General features: G+C 42.3%; 1 protein-coding gene across 16 annotated transcripts in view; it reads right to left on the bottom strand.

The window, feature by feature from the left end:
• Positions 1 to 23,446, bottom strand: part of DST (dystonin) — a 309,801-nt gene that overhangs the window by 257,770 nt on the left and 28,585 nt on the right. For 11 of the 16 annotated variants that reach the window (XM_049819450.1, XM_049819456.1, XM_049819454.1 and 8 more), the window contains exon 4: positions 17,585 to 17,792. In XM_049819450.1, coding sequence (XP_049675407.1) covers positions 17,585 to 17,792 — 208 coding nt within the window. Of the gene's footprint in view, positions 1 to 16,102; positions 16,330 to 17,584; positions 17,793 to 23,446 lie in introns of those variants that run through there. The other 5 variants (XM_049819461.1, XM_049819462.1, XM_049819465.1 and 2 more) reach the window with 2 other exon arrangements.

The raw sequence follows: 23,446 nt of genomic DNA, 5'->3' as shown, positions 1-23,446 counted from the left end.
TTAAAAAAAATTTAAAAAAGACACCTTGCTTCAAACACAACAAATAGTTAAGGATTGTCAGTAACAAAGCCTACATGAGACTGTGCAAGACCTTAGAAGAATCTCTTCCGTACTTGAACTGTATATCTGTAGTATGCTACGAAGAATCTCATCTAGCAGATAATCCCCTCCTCTAAATGAAAATATCCTGGGCCTATACGCAGTAGTTCTTATCTGGGGTACTTCACCAGCCAACAACCTACATCAGCTGCTGCAGCGGTTGCTGCAGGTACTCCAGGTCTGGTTGGAGTACTTCCCCCATTACAGTGGGACATCAGGTCACAACAGTCAAGGAAACACATCCATAGCTATGGAGACAGAATGAATGCGTCAACCATAAACTTGTCCCTCCTGAGCAACAGGACGATGCAAAGCAGTCTCTGTCCCATCCTTTAAGGAACATGTGGCAACATTGGAAATATGGAGTGGGGAGGAAAAAGACCTTGTATAGGGCAGGGGTGGAATGAGTGATTTAGTGTGTGCAACTAGATTCAGCAACAAGATGTTTATTAGCCTGTGCTGAAGGGAAGCCAGAGATGGCACTACTGGACACTGGTCAGCCTTGACAGTGCTCTTAAGGCCCCTGGGCACATCCCAAACCACCTGGGGGATCTGTATTTCCTCTGAATCTGGCTACTGCCCCCAGGGCTGCCCTGCTCAGAGGATGCAGGGCTGGGACCCGCAGGCAGGGTCTCTGCTAGCCTGGTTATTACACCGGGCTCCTAATCCCTCGCAGACTCGTCAGCACTTGCTGCTCCCCAACAAGTTCCACCGAGTTTCCATTCTCTTATTCAGATGACCGATCAGAAGGTATTATGGAGAAGGCAAACCATGGATATCTTCCAAAGCCTCACTGTTGTTTCCATAAAAACTGCTCCAGCTGCTTGCCACAGCCTGATTCTGCCAGAATTTTTATAGAGTTTCCTACCACAGGTCGCTGTGCAGATCCTCTGTTCTCAACTGAGCGGAGGACATTATCTGTGGTTTTGATGAAAACATAGACATCCTTGAATGGCAGTGCCATAACCTCTCGTGGTATTCATGATGTTGACAGCTCTACATTTTATATGGGTTGTCAATGTTGACTATGTCAGTGGAATTCCTTTGACTCTGGTTCTTTGTGGAAGTGTTACTATGCAGTACAGTTCAACGCAGTGTTTCATCCCATTCTTTGAATTTTCTATGAATATAAACATCACTGAACAAAAAGCAATGACAGCCCTAGAAGCAAAGGCCAGAATCTACACTTTCCTCTCCTGCACACCAATCTATAATTTGCTTTCCTTTCAGCCTTCTTACTCCTACATGTTCACACAGTAACTCAGTTTTAAGAGAAAAACATTATATTCCTACCCAAACACCCCCAAACTTCTGGCATTCTGGGCTGCAGATAATCAAAACTCTTCAAGCTCAGAGGCTTAAAATCAGGTCTAATTCTCAGGCAAATATGCAAATCACTGTTATTCTTATGCAAATGTACACAGAAGCAGCATTCAGTTTTGGATTAGGTTTCCCTGGTTAATAAACCAAAGAAAACATTCAGGCAGTTTGCTATCTGACCCTTGGCATACAGTGAACCCTATGCAGAAGATGAGAGCATAGTCCCTGGGAATGCAGTATTTCTGAGAAGACGCAGATACCCAAGGGCCTTTTAAGCTCAACGCTGGTACTCCTCAGATGTCTAAAGAAGTTGGCAGTGGTGGAGAGCAGCTAACCTGGACCGCTGTACACAACATCCCAATTCAGGCAGGATTTAGGACTGGATTTTGCCCTTTGTCTTCTATTTGGTCATGTTACACACGCCCTTACTGCTAAACATCACTGAGTTTGCATTAAGGCTTTAGTACCTCTCAGACTTCATTTCTTGGTACACCAGACAAAGGGGTTTTCTGTACACGGGTGGTCTGAGGCCTGGGTATCAAATCGGCATAACAGCACACTGCAGAGCACTTCTTCCAAGGATCATAGTATTTTCCAAACATTAACTAATTATTTTTCCAACTAGCAATACATATGCATGAAGCACGAGGCTCTCCTAGCTCCTAAGAGAGCTCTCTTCCCAGCTCCTTAGTGTCTTGTTAAAGTTACTTCTCAGTACCTTTTAAGCTGTGCAATGAACTTGTTCTACAGCTCTTCCTTCTCCATTGCTGGGTTGTTAGGGTGGAGGCTGAAGTAATTAAGCTCTGCTAATTCTAATAAAAGCCATTATCTTCAAGCACATGTCTGATCTTCCTGTCAAGTCTTCATATAAAGACAGTTCCTTTATCTCAGTTCTTTACCTTCCCTCTAAGACTTTCAATGCCCCATATTTTCTAAATGTTTTTCTGAGATATACACCTCCTGAATGAAATATTTTATGGGTGTCACATTTCAGCCCCCTCAGAAATGGGGGGGAGGGGGGGGAGAGGGGCAAACAAAAAACTCCACAAAAACTCAACACTAAGAAGTATTTAGTCCATCACATTTTAAGATTAATTCAAGCATTTCTTCAGGGATTTCATAACTATTCCTACAACACAAGAGAGTAACAAGAGCTACTTGTTGCAGCTCCCCTAAGCAGACATGAAAACTGCTGTTTACTATTGCTATCTGTACTGAAATCACTGATCAGCCCTAAAACTGAACTTCTCCATATTCCTTTCTGATGAAAAGCTCAGAAGTGTGAAGAAAAGGGAGAGGCCTATTTTTTTTTTCCTTAAGTAAACAGACATCCATAATTGAGAAAGTGCAGTGCAGATTCAAATGCAAATTTGAATCAAGCTCTTCCAAAGCTGTATAAACAAATTAATTTTATGTTCACAGAAACTGCATCAATAACACTGTCTTCACACATCGTTAAAATGCATTACTTTCACAGAGCAGTTTTTCAACTATACTGTAATTTCTACAACGGCCGACACTAAACAGGACGTGATATAACACAACCGGCCAGGAAGCTATGGAAAGCCTAGCCAAAATTACAAAGAAATAAATTAATTAGTAGTAAAAAGGCAATTTAAGGAAGAAAAACTAGGTGAAGCTAAAGATGGGCCTGCACAGAACTGTCATGGTGCAGCGGAGGTCAGTGTCTCCCTGGGGTGAGGGTGCTGGGGGCACTGGCTTCTCCCCAGGGAGGCTCTGCCAGGGCAGCCAGGGCCCGTGCCACCGCCCCAGCCAGGAGCAGGGTGGCTGGGGGGTACCAGGGCAGCCCCAGCCCCAGGAATCAGGTGCCCCCCCTGGGCACGGGCAGAGGCCAGGCGAGGCCACGGGCCTGTGGGTGGCCCCAGCTCAGCAGGAGCCATGGCTGACCGGGGCAGGGCTGTGGGGAGATGTGGCATCACTGGAGCAGGGGCTGAGGGCCCTGGGGGGCTGAAATGGGGTCCTGGGCTGTGGGAAGGTGGGGGAGCACTGGGGGGGTGGGCTGGGACAGTCAGGTCCATTACTCCCCTCAGGGCCCAGACAAAAAACGATACTAACAGAAACAGTGATACCAATTAAACCATAAAAATAGCTTTACCCTGGCCCAACGGATGAGATAAAAAGCTCTGCTTGCAGGTAGAACTGTTGTCATACTGAAAACAGCAGCAGTAACTGACACACAAAAATTCCTGTTTACAAACTTTGCAGGAAGAAGCAGTGAGATCGCGAAGGACACCACTCTTCATAAAGCAGCCAACAGTATCCACCAGGAAACGTTCAGCATGGGGAAGACGAGGTGGGAGAAGAGGGAAATCTAAATAGGCAGTTACCGAGGTTAATAAAAATGCCATTAGTGCCTTCCAAATCAGGAAAAAAAAATTATACTGGTAATTTTAAAAGGCTTATACTGATAATTTTAAAAGGTTAAATCTTAAAAATCTTCATTCAGTCTTTATTTTGATTAATTGCCTCAAGACATAATTTAACAGATACTTATCTGCATGATTACAGAATGTACTGGCAGTATTTTGGACAAGATTGGGGATCACTCGTTTTTAGCAATGACGAAGGCACTCCTGATGTCATCTTGTTCAAGTTTTAGAAAAATTCTAGATCAATACAAGGCCACCAAACAGCTGAAAACCTTACTGCAGTTAAGATTTAAATGTCAAAAGTGATGCTGGATTTCAAAAAGACAAATAGTAGTATCTTTAAATTACTTACATTAAAAATAACCAAGATGTATAATTATAAAACAGAGTAAAGCATAATAGGTAAGTCACATAGAAGCAGGTGAAATTAAAACTAAAGCAACATTACTCAAATACATATCTTAACAGAAAAACAAAAACATTAGGTAGTAAGGGAAATTTTTGCTTTACAATACACACACACACATCCCCCTATTTTTCTAAAACTCTCCCATCCTATACAAGTACCACAGACATTGTCAGATGACGGAACAATGTTATAAAGTCATTGTAAAAAAGAATAAGGAAAGAAAAAAGGGAGGGGAATGGAGGAAAAAAAGGGGGGGGCAGGGAAGACAAAGATAGCAATGTTGATCCCTTTTCACACAACCACTACGGAATATAACTTAATTTGGTACCAGCAGGCTAGTAATTTAAATGCCCACTGCCAACAAGTAAACCGACACATGCTATAGAAGTTTTTTATGCCAGGAATGTTTCCTTAGCAAGACAGAAGCCCTACCCAAGCAATGGTTGGAAAATCAGGATAAGACACAAAGCAAGAGAGCATAGCACCTATCAAAAAAAAAAAAAGGGGTGGGGGGGGAGAATTTTGTTATAAATCAGACAATAACACACATGTTCATGGATGATCAGAATCAGGGAGGCAGTCAGACTATGCAAGCCACTGCAATGGATAAGCATCTGAATAAGCTTTTTACCAAGCAAGGACCTAGTCTTTAAGATGAGAATTTGTTGTTCCTTTCCCCACAGCCTCCTTTACAGAAAAATTACCATGTTCCATCACATGGAGTCTCAGAGAAGAAATGATGTAGCCACACAGGAAACCTAAAGACATCCACCAACAAGCAGCTTACATAGCCAACTACCATCACCTTACTACAAATTCAAAAAGAACTTAAGGTATCAGAGAAAAAAAGCTGCTTGCAGAAACTTACACTAAAATACATCACTATTGTCCAGATTATTTGTGAGAAATAAGTGAAGAAGGTTGAGAAATTATTGATGTAGCTCTGATTAGTTCCACTTGGAGTAACTGGTAAGAACAAATTAAAACAAAAAAAACACTAAAATACTGGGAAAGATACTGAGAATACAATGCCAAATTCCCATAATTTCTGCAATGATAAATCAAATTCCCCCATAATTGTCTGGACTCCTCTGAGTTAAAAATAAAAAAGGGGAGGGGGTGTGTGTGTATATATAGGTAGAGGGAAAACTGTCATATATTTCTAAAAGCTGACTAAAACCAACTAGGATATAGTATGTAATCCTTTTGCAGCCCGAAAAATGACTTACAGAATAGAGTCTTGAATCTTGGCTGCCTTCCAATGTGAGAAGAATAGTGTGGTTTTCCAGAATCTGCATTTATTAAAGATTTGAAGAAGGCAGTAAACAAAAAACAAAAAAAAGGGATCTTTTCTGATGATACAAGTGTTTTCAGATTGGGAGAACTCCAAAATTTCAAGACTCAAAACCAACCTATTGAAACTGGAAAGTTTATTAGACAATGACAGGATATGAAATATAATTTAAATGAAAAGTAAAAAAAGTATTGGGAATGAAAAACAGAAGCAGCTAAGCATCTCTGCGTTACCAAGACCATCAGTGGAAAACTGCTTGCTAACTGCACAAAGATCAATAAACCTTATACTTGGTATTCTAGAGCTATCTAAAAGGGAAAAAAACCAACCAAACAAAAACAATCCCCACCAACAGGAATTCTTAAACACATACCAAAGATATATAACATAAAAAAGTAACACAACAAAGGTACTACATACAATCAGAGTCTCATCTCACAAAGTACATCAATAGGACGAGCACTGAAGTGCATGTACAGACACTAAATGCTTTAGTACTATGGCATGGAGAGAACTTAGAAGGGTTAAAGAGACTGTAGAAGCTGAGATTTTTAAGCATGAAATACAGAATTAAAAGCATTTTAACTGAAATAAAAAAAAAAAAACGGGAAGACCAGAAACGTTAATTAAGACTCCCATTTCCTAGACTGACAAAATCAAATTGCAAGCAGACTCCATTATATCACATAGCATCTAAGCCATTTGTCAACATTAACTGCTAGTCATTGAGATACATACTGTGATGGCCTGTTTATTTACTCAGAAGAAGAAAAAAATAAGCAAATAAATCAACAGAAAATTATTTATCAGCTGAGTCATTAAGCCAATACATGAAAAACAAGTCTTGGGGGGTTAAAATGCAGTTAAGATATAGAAGACATCTTAGTGCGTTGCTTAATTAACTAACTTGGTTGCACACAGCAGGGAAGGAGCATTTGCTTTCATTGGCAGCACAAGGTCCAAGCATGAAACCAGACTGACTCCCTTATCCTAAATGGCAATGCTCACATACCCCTGTGCAAGCTGGGGTACTGAAACCAAAAGAAATACAATCATTTCAAAAGAAGTGACCATGTTAGTGTCTGTCCCCTGGGTGTTCTGCTCTCTCAGCACTTTCACTGAGAGGGATTAAACTCTACACTTGAAACACTCTCACAGTAGGACACCCGCACGTCAGTACATGACCCGAGACTCAAGTCCCCGTCGGGCTTTATCCCTACTCTAGGAACTCGAGTTCACAGCAGGAACCAGCACATGGGCACACAGCCCAAGAAATTTCATTCCACGCACGTCGATTTTTTGTGTTTGATTACGATACGGAAAAACTCAAAAGGTTTTCCTACAGCTTCAATTACAGTTCAGGGAGTGAAGCCCATGCTGCTTTCTAGGACTAGAGCTAGTGCTCCGTGGGTGCTCTCTGCTCCAGCAGCAGGCAGGAGGAGACTGGAATCAAGGCCACCTCTTTTTCCATCACAACTGGGAAGGGACCAGTCTGAGGAGGAAGCACGATTCACTGGTCTGCAGAGTTGGTACAGGGGGTGTGCAAGTGTGTCCCAAAAGAAGCCTCTCAAAGGAAGCCGATCTTCCATCTGTGCCTTGTAGGTACGGGCCCACAAGGAATCCAACCTACAGCTAAAATTTAACTTGAAAGTAATGGAGGAAAGAAGAAAGGGGAACCAAGGGTAGAGTAACAGGAGTCACACTGGATCTTCCAGATGCTAGGAACAAAGTCTTTTAAAAAAAAAAAAAAAAAAAAAAAAAAAGAAGCAGCTTCTCCCTCTCCCCCCGCCCCTTGAGGTACTTCTTCCTAGGAAAACAGAAGAGGGCATGCAACCTTCAATGAAGTAGTATACCCTGAACAAGGCAAATGACAGAATATCAGAGGTGGGTAGACTCCATAAAGTGTATTGGTTGGGGAAACACAAAGAAAAAAAAAATCCAACATCCAGCCCAAACAGTACAAAGATCCATTGACATTTTAGCCATACATCTAAATCTCTAACAGACCATTCATGATATTGGTCACTGAAATGACTACAAAAATCTAGGCACCAAATTCAAAATACATTTCATGCTTAGAATAAAGATGATCCCCCACTTTCTAATGTTATTTACTCAAATCTTTAATTTGGTGTTACATTGCAAATTCTTGTGGAGGCACACATGCTCTCAAAGTCTAAACTTAATTCTTTGGATTCTCTTGAGTATTATGTGGTTCCCAAAGCCAAAAAATGCTTCAGTAGGACAGTCAAAATACCAAGGTATAAATATGTATTGTTTCTATGATGCTAATATAATCTTTATAAATTAGATTATAACTTAGACAAGTGTTTGATGCTGCAAACTACAGATAGCTGCTCACTGCTACCGTAAACCCACTGTAAACAGCATGTTGGACAGCTGAACGGATACAGTATAATGCAAGATCTGAAGGGAATTCATATGCATGAGAAAGCAAAAATAAATGTACAATTTAAATAGAATCATATAATGCTTACATTAATCAATTTCATTTCATTTAATACAGTTTGCAACAGAAACAAGCAGAAAATTAGAATTTGGGTTGATATTCTCAGAGGCAGACTAGATCTGGCCTCACAAGGAGTGTATGGACTTTCTTAACAAGGGCTCTATTTTAAAAAAACAGAAACAGAACGATGCAAAAGTATCCTGTTGAGCACAGTAATATTACAAGGTAATTTCATCAAGGGACCTAATCAACTTTGGCTTTCTTCCTGTAGCTCATCTGTGTCTGTTCTTCTCTCCTTTAAAGAGATACTGAGCCAAATGCTGCTTTAACTCTAGTGTAAACTGGACATCAACAAAAACTACCTGTGAAGAAGAAAAACCTACCCAAACCTACAACAAATGTTTCTCAGCAATTATTTTGTTAAAAATTGGATGAAGAGGGTAGAAGTCATAAAGCCTGAGAAAAATGTTTGCTCTACAATACAAAGAAACTTTCAGTATGTTTGAAATGTATGTCCTTTTTAATTCTGAAATCAACTTTCTTTCTAAAAATTATGATGAATAATTTTCCTCCAGAGAAGATTTCATATCTAAAACCTTTCAAAAACTGAATTTTAAGTGCAGAACTAATCTGTAATACATGGTATTATAATATGGTTTCCAGCATCAGGTTATGATCTGAACAGCGGTCACTGGGAGAGAATTTTTAAGGCACAAACAGAGGTGAAGCACCTAATCTATCTTAGCAACAATACCTTATTCCGAGAAGTTATGTACAACTACACAGCAGTGGCTTCTCCAGACAAATGCCTGAGTCATTTCCTAATTTCTAGGACATAATGTAAACCCTTTATCTCTAGATTAAAAATTTATCTAAAGGCAAAGTAATTTAAAGCATTAAATATTTATAAACATCAATAGCTAAGTTCCTGACTTCTACCAAAATTAACAGAAGTTTTGTTTCAGTAAAAACCACAGCATCGTAAGTGCTGCTCCTCTCTCAAAAAAGCTCTTTCGCTAGAACTGCTCAGGATGCTTTATTATTATTATTATTACTGCTACTGTAAAACGTCTGTCCAAACGACCACATGCGTTTTCTAATGCCGCTTCTACTGTGGCCAAGAGATCTTGTCACACAAGGAACACCCTGAGTGTAACCTGATCAGGCAGAAGAAAAGGTCTGCTGCAGGCAGGATGACAGGATACCCATTTCAGTACCCAGCAAAAGACTTTTGAGGACTTCACTGTTCACCTATAGTCTCATCTGCAAATTGCCCAAAACACGCCTCTGCAAGATGCGTAAAGAGTCAGACTTTTACCCGTTTTGTGAACTAAAACACATACAACATCCCTCTAATGCCAGTATAGAAGAGCTCTACTAATTTTAGATTCAAGTGGTGCAAAGCGTCATAGCTGTCAGATAGCTGGATACCTGAATCTCAGGCCAAACTAATTTACTTTTCCAAACACAATTGATCTATGAATCCCACTTAATTTGTGATCTGTATTTATATGCACTGTAGAACACATTAAATACTGTAATTTCACATATTAACTATGAGACTGAACAATTAAACTCTATTTAAAAGCAAACCAAGTTCAAAAGGGCCATGTGGCTATAATCAAGAGCAGATTTTGGCCTATGCTACTGAAAAGCCCATCAGAGGCCTAATCCTCCTTGTCCTACAGAAATAGTTACACTAATTGTGTAATTGCAATGTGCAGAATTTAACCCTCAATAGATTTGCCTAGCATCTTCGTCCTTTCACAGATTTATTTCCAGCTATTGTCAGTTTGTTTAAAATGTACAAAATCAAAAAAGTTGATAGATTACACTGCACAACAAAATTATGTATTCACCAGGTATAATGAAATTAAATCCGGAAACACACTAACTTGTTTTTAATGCAGCTAAGGCCAAATTGGAATGCCCTAAAGGACAACTGATTTCAGCAGGAGTATGCGTTATTAAAGGCTGAGCTATTACATGGGCCCCAATCTTGGGAAGAGGATTGCGTGGGTGGATTTCTGAAGCCAGTGTATTCCCACAAAAGCACCAGAGTCTGCCTAAATAGATCAACTTGTAAGATCTGGCTATTAACATGCCCTTCAGGATTTGACCCACGGACTGAAGTGTCTTTGTAAGCATTGTTTCACCTGTTTGAAAGCTGGGTTGACTGAAAGCATTCAGTACATGAATATTTTCACCCACTACAGAAAATCAAGGCTTTGTTAAATTAAATGGCTTTAATGATGTTTTACGGGAAACATTTCAGGCACGCAGCAATAAGCTGCATTCATATTTGACATTTACAAAACATTGTTCTTTTAAGCCTGAACTTATAAAATACTTGCACTTAACTTCAAGCATGTGAATAAGTCCATTTTCATTTTACAAAGCACTTAATTCCAAGTACATGTTGAAGCTCTAGCAAAATGGTGGAATAAATTCCTCAGATCGGGCACATTTTAAACAGCGTAGAGGAAAAAAAGAATGCAAATCTGGTTTTCCAGCAAAATATCACTAGAGATCAGCAAACCAGATCACAGCAAACAATTAAAAACACCTCAACCAAAAGCGTAAACTGAGCCAAAACAAGCCTTTTAACACAATGATGACTGAAGTTTATCTCCCCCCCCCCCCTCCCCCCCATACTTCACCACCTCCTGGTTGTGGCCATAAAGAAGGAGTTATGGAATATATCTGCGAGCTCTATTTAAAAGATATTGCTGACTCAATGGGAATTGAGAAGTACCAGAAAAGCTATGAAACACACCTTTGATCTCTGCCCCAATTCACATACCAAAGATATCTGAATTAATGGCCAAATTCTGCCCGCCTTAGTCATCCAGACAGGTATCTTTTAAAGCCATGGAGATGCAGCTTCGGAAACTGCTACCCAAATCTTCAGGCCTTTACACAGACAAAACCTGGCTGAATTCACTAATGTTCAGGTCCTCACTATTTTATTCCAACGAAATTAAGACCTCTTCAACTTAGCTCAAGCGAAGTACTCGCACAAGTCAAATCTGCAAGACCTGGTTCACACTTAGGATGACATGCACTCAAAAAAAAAAAATAAAATCCCATCTCCAAGCAACTTCAAAGTGAGAACTTTCTGCTTAAAGAAGGAATGCTGAAACAGAGTAAAACTGCAGGTTTTACATGGCCCAAGGAGTCCCATTAATTTTGTCTGACTTCATGCAGCACAAATGCCATTATGTTTCCATCCCTAATCAAAGGCACTTTCTGTTGGCTAAAATCCTTCATTCCCAGGAAGCTAACCTGCTGTAGGAAATGTGCTAGGAACAGGGAAACGACAATGTTGTCATGCTGGTGACTTGAACAGTGGCAAAGAAAGGATTAGGTGACATGCAGCTGGACAATCCACATGTACCCTCCCCACTAGTCAGCAGAAAAACCTGTCCTATTTGAACAAAAAAAGCAATCAACTCCAGGAGTAGATACCACCAGCACCTGAAGAGAGGCGGAATAAAACCATCCAAGGTAGAAATTCCTTATACACACTGCAAGACTAACACTTATATTCCAGGAGTTTTTGTCATGCCAAAGGAGAAGGAAAATAAATTAAAAGCATCTAATCAATTACTCAATCCGGTATTTCTTTCTGAGTTCAGATCAGAAGCCCTGAAGCAGAAGATCTGATTAGTTCACAGCCGAGAGCCCAGAAGAGCAAGATTTCTGCAGGCTGGAAATTCAGGCCCCTGAGTTCAGAGCACAAAAAAGGAAAATTCACAGATTCCAGAGCCAGGAGCATCTGCCACAGCCCCTTCTGTCTTTGCTCTACGAAGCCATCTCTGCAGAAGAATATCCCCAGACTAAGTCTGATACCAAACACAATTAGGAGCCTCCAAATTCCTAAAATGCAGCAGCAGCTTCATTTTCAGATGTACAAAACCCATTCTGAGCAAATGGTCCCTTCCTGAAGTCACCTCAAGGGAGCTGGTTGACAGGCATCTATTTTGTTTAATCTTAATTCAAAAAGCGTACCCCAACGTCGGAACAGCGTTACTTGACGCCACCCTCAATCAATCATTAGAACAAATTACATCACCTCTGAACCCTATACAGGCAACCAAATGCATCAGATGACCTGCTAGCTCCCGTCCACCTCCAGCGACTTTGTTCTCAGAATACAGAAACAGACCTGTTTACCATGCTTCAGCTGACTGTGTAGTATTATAGATCTTTTTAAAGCAAGACAGAAACACCAATAGTGAAACAATGTATGGAAGTTTAAACAACCCAAGGTTGAGTTTTGCTGTCCCCAGTCCCAGACTTGCCCCTCCTTCCTACAGAGACAGAGGCTATGCAGCAAGTCCGAAGTACCCTAAGGAAGCAGTAATCACGCATCCAATCCAAAGAAAACATTTCTGTGATACCTTTCCTATCACTGACAGCAGTTTAGTCAAGTCGCTGAACTGCAAGGCTGTATTTTTTATAGGCGGTTACAGCAAGCCGAGTTTTCCAATAGATTTTTCCTATAGAACCAAAATCTACAGCGTTAAAAGGTCTGCACAGGCCAGATAACCCTATATATGTTAAACTTTTATAGCTTACGTGATTCTAAGAACATTCTTGAATTACTGTGATTTATTCAATACTTAACTTTAAGAATTAGCTCCTTTTCAGAGACAGCAATCATGCAGTCATTAACAGATGTGCCCATTTCTATAATGATGTCAAAGGGAGGCAACTTTGTTAATAATTGTTCAAAATCTTGCAGGAAAAGAAGTTTGTTACAACCGATATTTAAATAAATGTTTACTACATACACTGAAAAATACAAAAACGTTTTACCTAGAATGAACTATACAATTTCAAAGGGACCATGTATGTAAGTCTGGATTCTTGACGTATTACTTAAGATTTATACCAGAGTAAATCTAATGAATGCACTGCAGTTAAAGCTTAAAATGGTCACTTTCAAACATTTAATACTCAAATAATGTTGGTACGGCACAATACATACCTACGCCACCTGACAGAGATGACATTTAATATTTTAAAAATTAAAGGTATATGAAATACTGTTGGGCATTTTCTTATTTATCAAGAAGGCTACAGCTAACAATAATTTTATTATTTTTTGTTCCCAGGCAATGGTGAGATAACTTACAAAGCAGCAAGACTAATTTTTTTTAAGTTCTCTACAACCTCCTAGAGACCTCAAAATACAGTTTTTGAGCTAAAGTTGAACTGTCAGTTACATTAACAAATATTCATACGATTTCTCATCTTCCTATTTGGTCACAAACAAGATGTGAAACACACCAAATGTTTCAGATAAAACATACTAGACATTTTATTGCCACTATCACAATAAAGGCTTTGCCTTTGAATTCTTGGAGGTACTACTAACAAAGAAGCATTTTTTCCCCCTAAATAAATAGCTTGATTCAACATGATTTCTACATCATCTGAGATAACGTGACTTTTTCTCCTCCACCAAAATGCTTTAGAAATAGTGCCAATGTATTACTACATATAAATCAAGAAAAATTACTACTTATAAATCAACAAAAAAACCATGATGGCCGGCAACGGACCTGACCAGGAATCAGAAAACAGCACTCTTCTCCCATAGCAAACAGCTCTTCTGTGCCATCTCAGATTTAGCAAACAGTTGCCTAATTATTTACTGTCACAGCCAGACACACGGTCAGCAGACAGGATCTGGAGACGTACAAATACCCTGGTTTCAACTGTTAAAGCAACAAGGTACTTGGTATTGCACGGTCTTCAAGATCTGCAGCATACTTTGGCTGCCGAAATGGATGAAAGGTAAAATTTCACTTTTCTATACATTTAAAAAGGACTGCTTTTCTCTTCCCGAATCAAACTGTCCAAACGTCTTTATGACACAGCTTCATACAATCCCAAGCCCTCCAAGACAGGCAATGAATTTTGTACAGCTGACTCTGCTAGTTACAATACTCAACAGCTGAGGCATAGATAATTTGGCACCCTGATAATGCCCTAGATGAATATGAGAGCATTCTGCAGACTGTAAAAAGAGAACTATTAGCATTAAAATTATGGATTGGAGCTCATCTTAAAAATATAAAGTTAACATGGTTTGCATTTGATTAGGGCGGTGTTTACAAAACTGAAAAATTCAGAGAAATGGCACTCCCTCTTCAAAGCCTATATTGTAGCAATTCTTTTCTGATTAGATCAGCTCCCATAGCAAGTCATCAGAACAACAATCGCTGTAGTGAAGTCATACTACTGAGACTCGGATGGGAAATCATGACCAGCTTGGAAACATATTTTTAAAAATAATGTGTTTTCCAGCTTTCCAATAGATCTTAATTAAAACAAGTTCATATCTTTACCTTTGCTCCCAATGGCTGAGTAAAGTATACCTCAAGCAGCAAAACACAGCATACCAATATACTGAATATGACACTACAAACTAAAACAAAAGAAACTGGATCCTTCTGAATAATTTCAGGATTTGGCTGTCACTGAAAATAGCATCTGAATTGACCCAACGTTACCCCCACAATATGATATACTCAAATATTTCCAGAACATGCTTTATTTTTAACAGAGATGTGAATTAGTTTTACGAGTTTATTTTAATTAAAATCCCTTTGTCCCCCAACACTTAAAAAACAAATCTTTCAGTCCTTTTCCTAATAAACCTCTCACTGAAATAGGGGAGATTAGGCCTAATATCTTTCCCAGGTTTTTAAGCAAGTAGACAAACTGGTATGAAATGAGCCTCATTAAACCTGACTCTAGCAGCAAATAAAAGGTAATCCAAAGCAGAATAGCAGTGCTTTGGATTACAACAAGAACAGAAAAACAAGTTTTCTTAGTGTTTCTTCATTTACAAAGTAAACAGTCTACTTGCTTTAAAATTTTGCAAAAATCCTTTAAAATTTTGCAAAAATCAGTTCAGCAACACATAAAGTAATTGATGACTCAAAAAAACAGAACAGAGATGTGCTTTTGAACATGATGTATTACAAACTGTAATTATTTCTCAACTAAAATGCAGTAATACATTTCAGTACAGAAATAGCGCACATGCTCCATAGCTGCATTGACACAATGGGCAACAGACACAAAGGAATCATTAGTCAATACTGTTAATGACACATGAACTTGCAAGTGACACAGGTATAAAGTAGACTCAGACCTGACAAGCTCTCAAGTCAAAATAAACCCTCTACAGATGGTTGTTTTTCAAAATATTACCACTAACAACCTGGATTAAAAAAAAAAATAATAATCAACTATCCATATCTTCAAATCAAGCCGTCTTAAACTATGCCACTCCCATTCCCATCAGTGGAAACCATTTAACCAAAATCTTTAGAACCGACTGGAAACATACAACTGAAAAATTTCAGATATAAAATCTAACCTCTCTCTTCCCCAAACATTACAAAAGCACTGCAAATGTCAGCATATGCTGTGGCATGCTGTAAAAACTTTCTGGGATGAGGATTCAATCTGAGCAGTTAACCCTACCTCTTTTCACTCGAATTAGAATCAGAGCTGTAACACTTTTAATGAGCATTTTCAGATTTAGTGTTAGCAGATGTACTGAAAAAGAGAGTAATGAATCACGTCTCCCAAACCATCTCTTCCATCCCGATTAATCTAAGAAAGCAACAGAACTTACATTTCTAGCAAGATAAATCTAGCTATAAAGGCCTTTTTCCCGTACTTTTCTGTATGCGACAAAAAAGCTCAGGTGCTACACGAAAGACGATCATTCTTTGCCCGACCGCAGGGAAAAATAAATAAATAAATAAATTAAAAGGTCAAAAATAAGCTGAAGCTTTAAATCCAAACGCACATCGAGACGTAAACCACCCTGTCCGCGAAAAGAGAATTTTGAAGCGCAAGAGACTGCGTTTCACCCGCTGGTGACGAAAGGCGACGTTTTTTCTTTTTATCGCGGAACCCGCCGGCGGCCGTTCCCCGCACAGAGACACCCCGCAAGGGACCCGGGACCAGCCGTGTCTCCCCTCACACCGGCGGCGGGGACGGGACCACCTGGCCGCCCCCCACTCCCCGCCTCCGTCCAGGGCAAGCGGCAGCCGGGGATAAGGAGGATTGGGGGGGGGGGGCCGCCCTACCTTTGTATCTCTCCAAGACATCTTCGTAGGCTTGCAGGTACTCCTGCTCCTCCGCGTAAAAGTACGCGCCGGGGGAGAGGTAGCCAGCCATGGCCGGGGGCTTATCCCTACCCTGCGCGGCTCTCAGCAGCCACAGCCTCGGGGACGGCACAAGATAAAATAAAATAAAAAAAAATAAAAAAATAAAACCCAGCCGCTAGCGGGAGGGAGGGCGCTGCCAGCCCGGCCGAGAGAAACGCCCCCGCCGGCCGCTCAGGTTTCGGTAGCCGCCCCTCGGAGCGCAGAGGGGGGCGGCCCCAGCCCGCCGGCGGCCACCGCCTACCCCGCCGCAGCCCCCCCCCCCCCCCCCCCCCGGCTCCAGCCCCATTGCCGAGGCACCGCCTGCGGGACCGGCGAGCTCTGCTCCCGCGGCTCGGGCCCTGAGCCGCCTGACCCACCCACTCACCCTCGTGTTTCTTGCTCCGGCCTTCCCCCCCCCCCCCCCCCAAGACGAGGAGGGTGGGCGGCACAGACGGAGGAGCCGGCTGGGGCGTGCGGTCGCCCTGCGGTGGACACCGCCGGGGGGGTGACCCCGCGGGCAGCCCCCCCCCCTCCCCCCGGCAACCGGCCGGTGTAACTCCCGCTACCGGGGGGGGCGGCAGGATGGGCGAGCCAGGCCGGCTCTGTAACCCCCCCCCCCCCCGCGGCTGCATTCAGCGGCTTGGTGAAAGCCCGGCCTCGCCGCGCACCCTCTGCCATTTCGCGTCCTCCGCGGCCCCCCCCCATAAGCGCTGTTAAGATGCGGTTACCCTGGGAAATGGTGTCCCGGGTGGGGGGACCCGCGGAGGCCCACGCAAAAGGGGGGGGGACGGACAAGAGGTTTCCTCCGGGGAGCAACCGAGGACCGCCGCATCTTCCTGGCATTCATTTACCGGCGGTTTACCAGCTCTCGCCGGGAAAAAAAAAAAAAAAAAAAGCAGGTTTTTCGCCGTATTTTCGATAGCATTTGTCGCCGGGCTGCTGCCTTCGGCACACCGGGTCCTCGTCCCCCTCCCGAGCGCAGCCCCCGCCGCCCCCCCCCCCCCCACGGACAAAGACCGGCGCCTCCCCCCGCGGAGCGGCCATCGACCGCGGCCTCTCCCTGCGCGGCGGCCGACCCCCAACGACCGCTTCCACCCGGGGAGGCGGGATGGTTCCCTCGGCCGAAACACCGGCACCGGCTGTAAAGAACCGATATCCGCGACTGCGGGGACCCCCCCGAGCCGCTAAAATGCGTTTTGGCATCAAAGTTTAATGGGCGCACCTGCGCGTATTTCGGCTCACTCCCCCCCCCCCCCCCCCCCCGCATCAATCCACCCAGCTGGAAAACACGGCTAAAGAGCTTAGTCACCACTCGGAGGGGCGGCGGTCAGGACGGGGGTCCTTCTGCCCCCCCCCACACACACCCACCCACCCATCCTCTCCCCACCAGCCCCCTCCCCGCCCCCCCCGGCCGCGCCTTACCGGCGATGCGCAGCACGGCCCTTTCGGCGGGGTCCAGCACGGAGCCGCCCTGGATTTTCCTCTTAGACCGCTCGTGTTTGGGCAGGTTCCACGGCAGCGTGTCCCCCGGTGCCGGCGACACCGTCCCCGACCTCTGGCTGAAATCTTCCTCGTCGGAGAAATCGGCGGAAGACGACATGGAGCATCGGTAGGACGCGTTACCGGAGCTCTGCAACGGGGACAGACAGACAGACAGACAGACGGGTGGGTGCGTGCGTGGGGAGCGGCTTCGGGACGCGAGGCCTCCGGGGAGCACCGGCGAGTACCCGCCCCGCGTGGCGTGGAAAAGCATCTCACGGGATAAAGGAGGGTAGGGGAGAGGGTCGCCGCTCACCATTGCCGTGAATTTGGGGGTGGGGGTGTGTGGGGGGGTGATCCTCCAGAAAACAAGGCGGTCTTTAGCGGGAATGCATTTTGGAAGGAGGTATGGGGAGAGCTGAGGCCTGCGGCTGGGCAACCAGCTCGCAAATGAGCCTCCCGCTTCTCCAACAATAAACCCGGCAGCGACAACAACCGAAAAAAAAAAAAAAAAAAAAACCAACCAAAAAAAAAAAAAAAAAAACAAACCACAACCCTTGCGAGCTACAAATCGATAGCGTTTGGCTCCCCCGGCAGGCCAAGAAAAAGATCTGCCGCTGAGGTGGGTCAGTAAATCCGGCTCTGGGAAGGACCCACGCCCGAAAGCACACACTCCCCCCCCCGGAGGGCTCCTGGGGACCCCCAGCCCCGCGCCCCCTCCTCCTGCCCCGCTGTCCCCAGAAGAGGCCGGCGCGGCTTGGCTAGAGGGAAGGGAAGGAAGGAAGGAGGGAGGGAATACTGTTCCTCAGAGCAGCCCCTTTGGGTAGCGGGGCACGACTTTTCGGTCACGCTTTGCCAAGACTGTTTCGGCAAACAAACGGATGATTTCGGCTTATGGACTGTATCCGCGCTCAGATTTCCCAGCTTCCCAAAAAAAACCCGCGCTACCAGAAGCAGAAATAAGCACTGATGCAGTTGCAGGGATAGGGATGCTGCCGTTTCTAGCTTCCCTGTTTAGGCCGAAGTGGGAAACGGAGATGTGTGAACGGTAACCACCTGCAACACCACCGTGAGAATTTAGGATACAGCGTTATACACGAGTTATCAAGACACGATGGGGGCAAAGTGCTATTTCTCTTCCTTTGCGTTTTCTGATTGGAAAGACTGGTGGTTTCTCCCGGGCACCTGACTAGAAAAGGATGGATTTGATTTGTGATTTCATGTGGGAGCTACTGTGACCAGCCTTGCAAAAGTGTAACCTGATGCTGGTCCAGGTGTGATGTTAATTTTTAGGGGTGTGCTATTCTCAACTTGGAGAGGTGTAGTGTACTTTGTTATGCAGGCAGCCCTTATTCAGCCCACCTAGATTCCAAATTTTTTGATGCTAAAAGAGATATTATTTTAGGCTTGGCTTGTAGCCCTTTTTTTTTTTTTTTTTTTTTATCCCCCGTAAGAGGCTTAAAATGTACCTTTACTTACAGGGGAAATTTGTACTTTTACTGAGATCTGATAAAATTTATTGTTGCTGTGTGAACCTTTTTACTGTCAGTTCTCATGGGGTGGACAAGTGAATCATTATTACATTGAGGGGTATTTTACCCATCTTAAAACTCAAAACCTGCATAATCCAGAGTAACAATGTGATGCACTCTTCACCATGCATAAACCTGCCAATAACATAGAGTTAAATAATCCGCTAAATAAGAGGGGATCTCTTATTAGTAGTTGCTCCTCCAGACCTCCTTCGTGTCTATCCCAATCCTCTTTTCTCCTTCTACAGTACTTCATGGTGAAGTTTGAAAGGGGAGAGAGGGAGGGAATGAATACAAAAAAAACAATTAACTGAATTCTTGTTCACTGTATTGTGATGTGGAGAGAGCAAGATAAGTGTGGAAAAACAGAAACATGAGATGTCTCTTATTGCCTTCGCAATTAGTTCTAGTGCTAGGAAATATTTTGCTGCCAGTTTATATAATAAGCTAAAACTCTGTAGGATCTCATAAAGCGGGATGGTCACATACAGGTGTCTTCCTGATGGGAGCTGGAAGTACACAGCCTGCTGCAGGGCATGGAGGGCACTTTGCTGTACCAGCTGGGGCTAACAGGCCCCTGATGTGCTTAGTCAGGGATTAGGTTTCTTGTGGCGTGCCCTTAGCTCCAGCTTTTGCCGTCAAAGAGAAAGTGTTCCCTTTAATCCCAGCTCTGAGCATCCTGCTTCGGGCCTGTATCTTCTATCGGCTGTTCAGCAACCCTTAGTACCTTTGGATCACACAGACCTATGGAGACCAATTTTGCCTTTCAATTTCTTCACCTTCTTCGTTTCTAGTTTATAATACAAAAATGGAAAGAGCCCAGACACGGTGTTGTAAGGGTGCTATAGCGACAGTTTGTTACTATTTATGTAGCAGCTGGGAATATGCAAGGACAAAGTACAATAGCAGTTGTTATTGAAGCTTTGAAGAAAGATCGCTCAAGTCTCAGATTTATCTTTGAAAGTATGCTGTAATTTATATCCAGTAGGATTTCCTTTTCTCAGAAGAGGCCTTAATAGCCCATTCTTATTTTTTATAATAACAACTCCTCTAGTTCCTCCTACCCTTAGAAACCAAAAGCACTGTTGAGTGATTGTTTCATATACACAGCTGAACATATTCTCCATACTCAATATTGAGATGTCAATTTTAGGGATAAGGAGACTGTCCTTCTGGTCAGCTATGCTACTATACTGGAAGATAAGCTATGTGAGAAGACCCCACTCCTGTATTTTTGAGAAATCAAACTGAGCAGGCAAAGGTAAACCAGTCTTTGCCATCTATGTATATTACAACTAGCTCTCCTCTTTTAAGTAGTCATTCTGTCTTACTTAATGCATGCATATCAAAATGAATGAACAAAACCCACGTTAGTTTACTAACTCTTCGGGAATCACTTTATCTTATTTTCAGAACAAGGTAGGAAGCTCAGAAGGGAATTTTTCATAATAGCAAAATCTAGCAAACTGGCATCTAAGAAATGCCAACTTCTAACTTAATTGCAGTCCTCTTTTTTTATTCAGCATGGAGATACAACTGAGTAATGCATACACAGAGCTATTAAGCACGTTAGTATTTTTAAGAATCATGACTTTGCTATTCCAAAGACGTTTATAATGTACTGAACAACTGCTTTGCTTGAGTAAATTAATAGCTTTGATCAGAAGTCTGTAATTGTTCTCCTTTTGTGCAGCCACTGTTCACAACATGCTTACCACTCATCCTACTGGATTGTTTGTTTCTAGCAAACACGTTTTCCATGCCATAGCTGTAAGCCCCAAATAAGCATTCTGTGATTACAGCAACCATATTAACCAGTTTAAAAAATACAAAATAATGCAGAACATCTGTACTATCCTGAAAAGGGTTCCTGGCCAATTAGGACAGCATGTGAAAAAACATCGGTTATATTCTGTTAAAATCAAAATATGTAAGGCACTTCTGTTATTTTTCTATAAAGCACATTGCTGTATGCAAGTAAAAAACATAACTGTTAATAATACACAACACTTTTTTGAGTTACAGGAGTGAAGTGTCTTTTATAGCCACTAAAATATTGATCAGACACATCCTTACTTAGCCTACTCTGGGACTTAGCGAGGGTCAGGTCTTGACCCTTCTTAGCTTGAAGGCCCGTAAGGTCACAGCCCAGATGCTATAGCTCCTTATTCTATGCCTCCGATTATGCATCCTTCTGCTCATTAGCCTAAAGACCTATCTGTAGCCTCTGTTGTTGATCAGCGGGAAATGTTGCATTTGCATAGCAGTTATGCATGTAACAGCTTGTGCATTGAAGCCTGTTGGTCATACATAAGCAAATCTAAGCAGAGTTTTGTCTGTATTCAAAGTACGGGATTAAACTTAATGCATCGTTTCACCGTCAGTACCACAGGAGGGTGCAAACTGCACAGGGAGTCCTCACCACTGTGCCTCGGGAGGCAAAGTGCTCAGGACAAGCATTTAGGAGAGCAAACGTCATTTCTGCCAGTGTCTATGGTTTTCTCTGTAATCAGGTGATTTGCAGCAGCCGCCTGAGAGTCAGCCTTGCTACTGTGCTATAAAAGAGAGCTGGTTTCCAGTAATGGGGATGATTTCAAAGAAGTATTTAGTATACTCCTTGTAAGAGGGATTTGGCCGTGTACCAAGGCATGATTTCCTTTGAGGAGGGAAAGAAGGATTGTTCGTCATAGGTGAGGCACTGCAGAAGATCAGGTGGAAACTAGGTGGAAGACGATGTAGCTGGAAAATAGTATAAGGTAACGCACAGCACCATATATCCGATAAGCCACCCCTACATAGGATCTGATACCCTCAAGAACACCAGTGGGTTTTGCACTGTCATTCCTCGAGGCGGAAGCATTAGGAGAGGTCAGGTTTTAAACTCCCATCAAGCAATCCAGCTGGCAAAAGCAACCGAGAGGCTGATACTGAATTACTATTGTATTGCAAAATTTTCCTGACTTTATGACACAGCGGAGATTGTGCTGGCCAACTGAGTTCTAATCAAATATCTTGTACTTTCACATCTTATCTTTGAGAAGATTTTCCACTGCAGTGAGTCCTTTCATGCTGGTTTTTGGAAGCTGTTGGGAAGTACAGGTCAACATTCACTGAAATTTAATTTTCAGTTTAGTTAAGAGTTATTTATATTTCACTTACACTAAACTATCCCAGAATTCCTGGAATACATTTTCCTTTCTTTCATTAAGGGCAATGGATAAATATGAACAGAAATGGAGTGTTTGAATCATGGATTTACTGAGTGTGTTTCAACAAAATCCCTCCTAGTTTAGAATAATTCAGAATGTCAGCTGAATGTAACAGGCTATTTTTGTCCTTTAACATCCCAGATTGTATGATATGAAAGTGGATCAACTTTTAAAGTAAAATAACTTAATAAATTTAAGACAAAATCTAGGGCAACTGAATGTTCCCATTAGTAAATCTTTACCACTTTAACCTGATTAGATGATAATGCAATGCAGAAAACAAAATATCCAATGTATGTAATCAGGCTGTGTGAGTCCCTTCGGACTGCATATTGTCAGAAATGATCAAAATTCAAAGCAGACACACAAATGAAAATACAATCAAGGGCAATGTAAAACCAACTATGCTAAGCTTAAAAAAAAAAAAATAATCCACCAGTGGAGATGCAGCCATATTAAATGAATATTTTTCTCTGGTTCTGGGCCAGTCATTTAAGAGAACGTCCATGCTTGAAAGTGCCTACATTACCAGGGTATACAAACATAACTACAGAGTTTCTGTGTTTGTATTTAATTTTATAAAGCAATAAGCAGAAAGCTGGAAGGCAAATACACTAAATGTGAAACTCCTGAGCATCATGGGTCTGACTCTATGTTAAACTACCTCTGTGAACAGGTTGGCTTTTCAAACATCAAAACAAATTACTGATTTGTGGAGAGAATTTACATTCTTTCTTTCCAAAGGTAGGAGAAGGTGGAAATAAGCATTCAGTGTTTATTCATCATATGCATTTTGAGCCTGTGACTGTACTTATATAAGGAAATTCTGATGCTTTCATAGGTTTTCAGAAGGAGATGGAGTCTTTTCTGGATGCTAGTAGGTCAATCCCTACCATTCCCCCACTTTGAAAATAACATTATGGAGGCAACTTTCATGAAAGAAATAGGTTATTTGAGGACATGAAATTAAAAATGGATAAAGGGCTAGATCCACGTATGTACTCGGACATTGCAATACAGTTTTGTAACATGAAGCTATGTTTATTGGATAACCATCTAATTCC

This window comes from Accipiter gentilis, chromosome 16 (assembly GCF_929443795.1).
Source record: "Accipiter gentilis chromosome 16, bAccGen1.1, whole genome shotgun sequence".
In the NCBI taxonomy this organism is placed as follows: Eukaryota; Metazoa; Chordata; class Aves; order Accipitriformes; family Accipitridae; genus Astur; species Astur gentilis.
The sequence above is the reverse complement of the archived record's forward strand: the minus strand, read 5'-3'. Positions and strand labels throughout refer to the sequence as shown.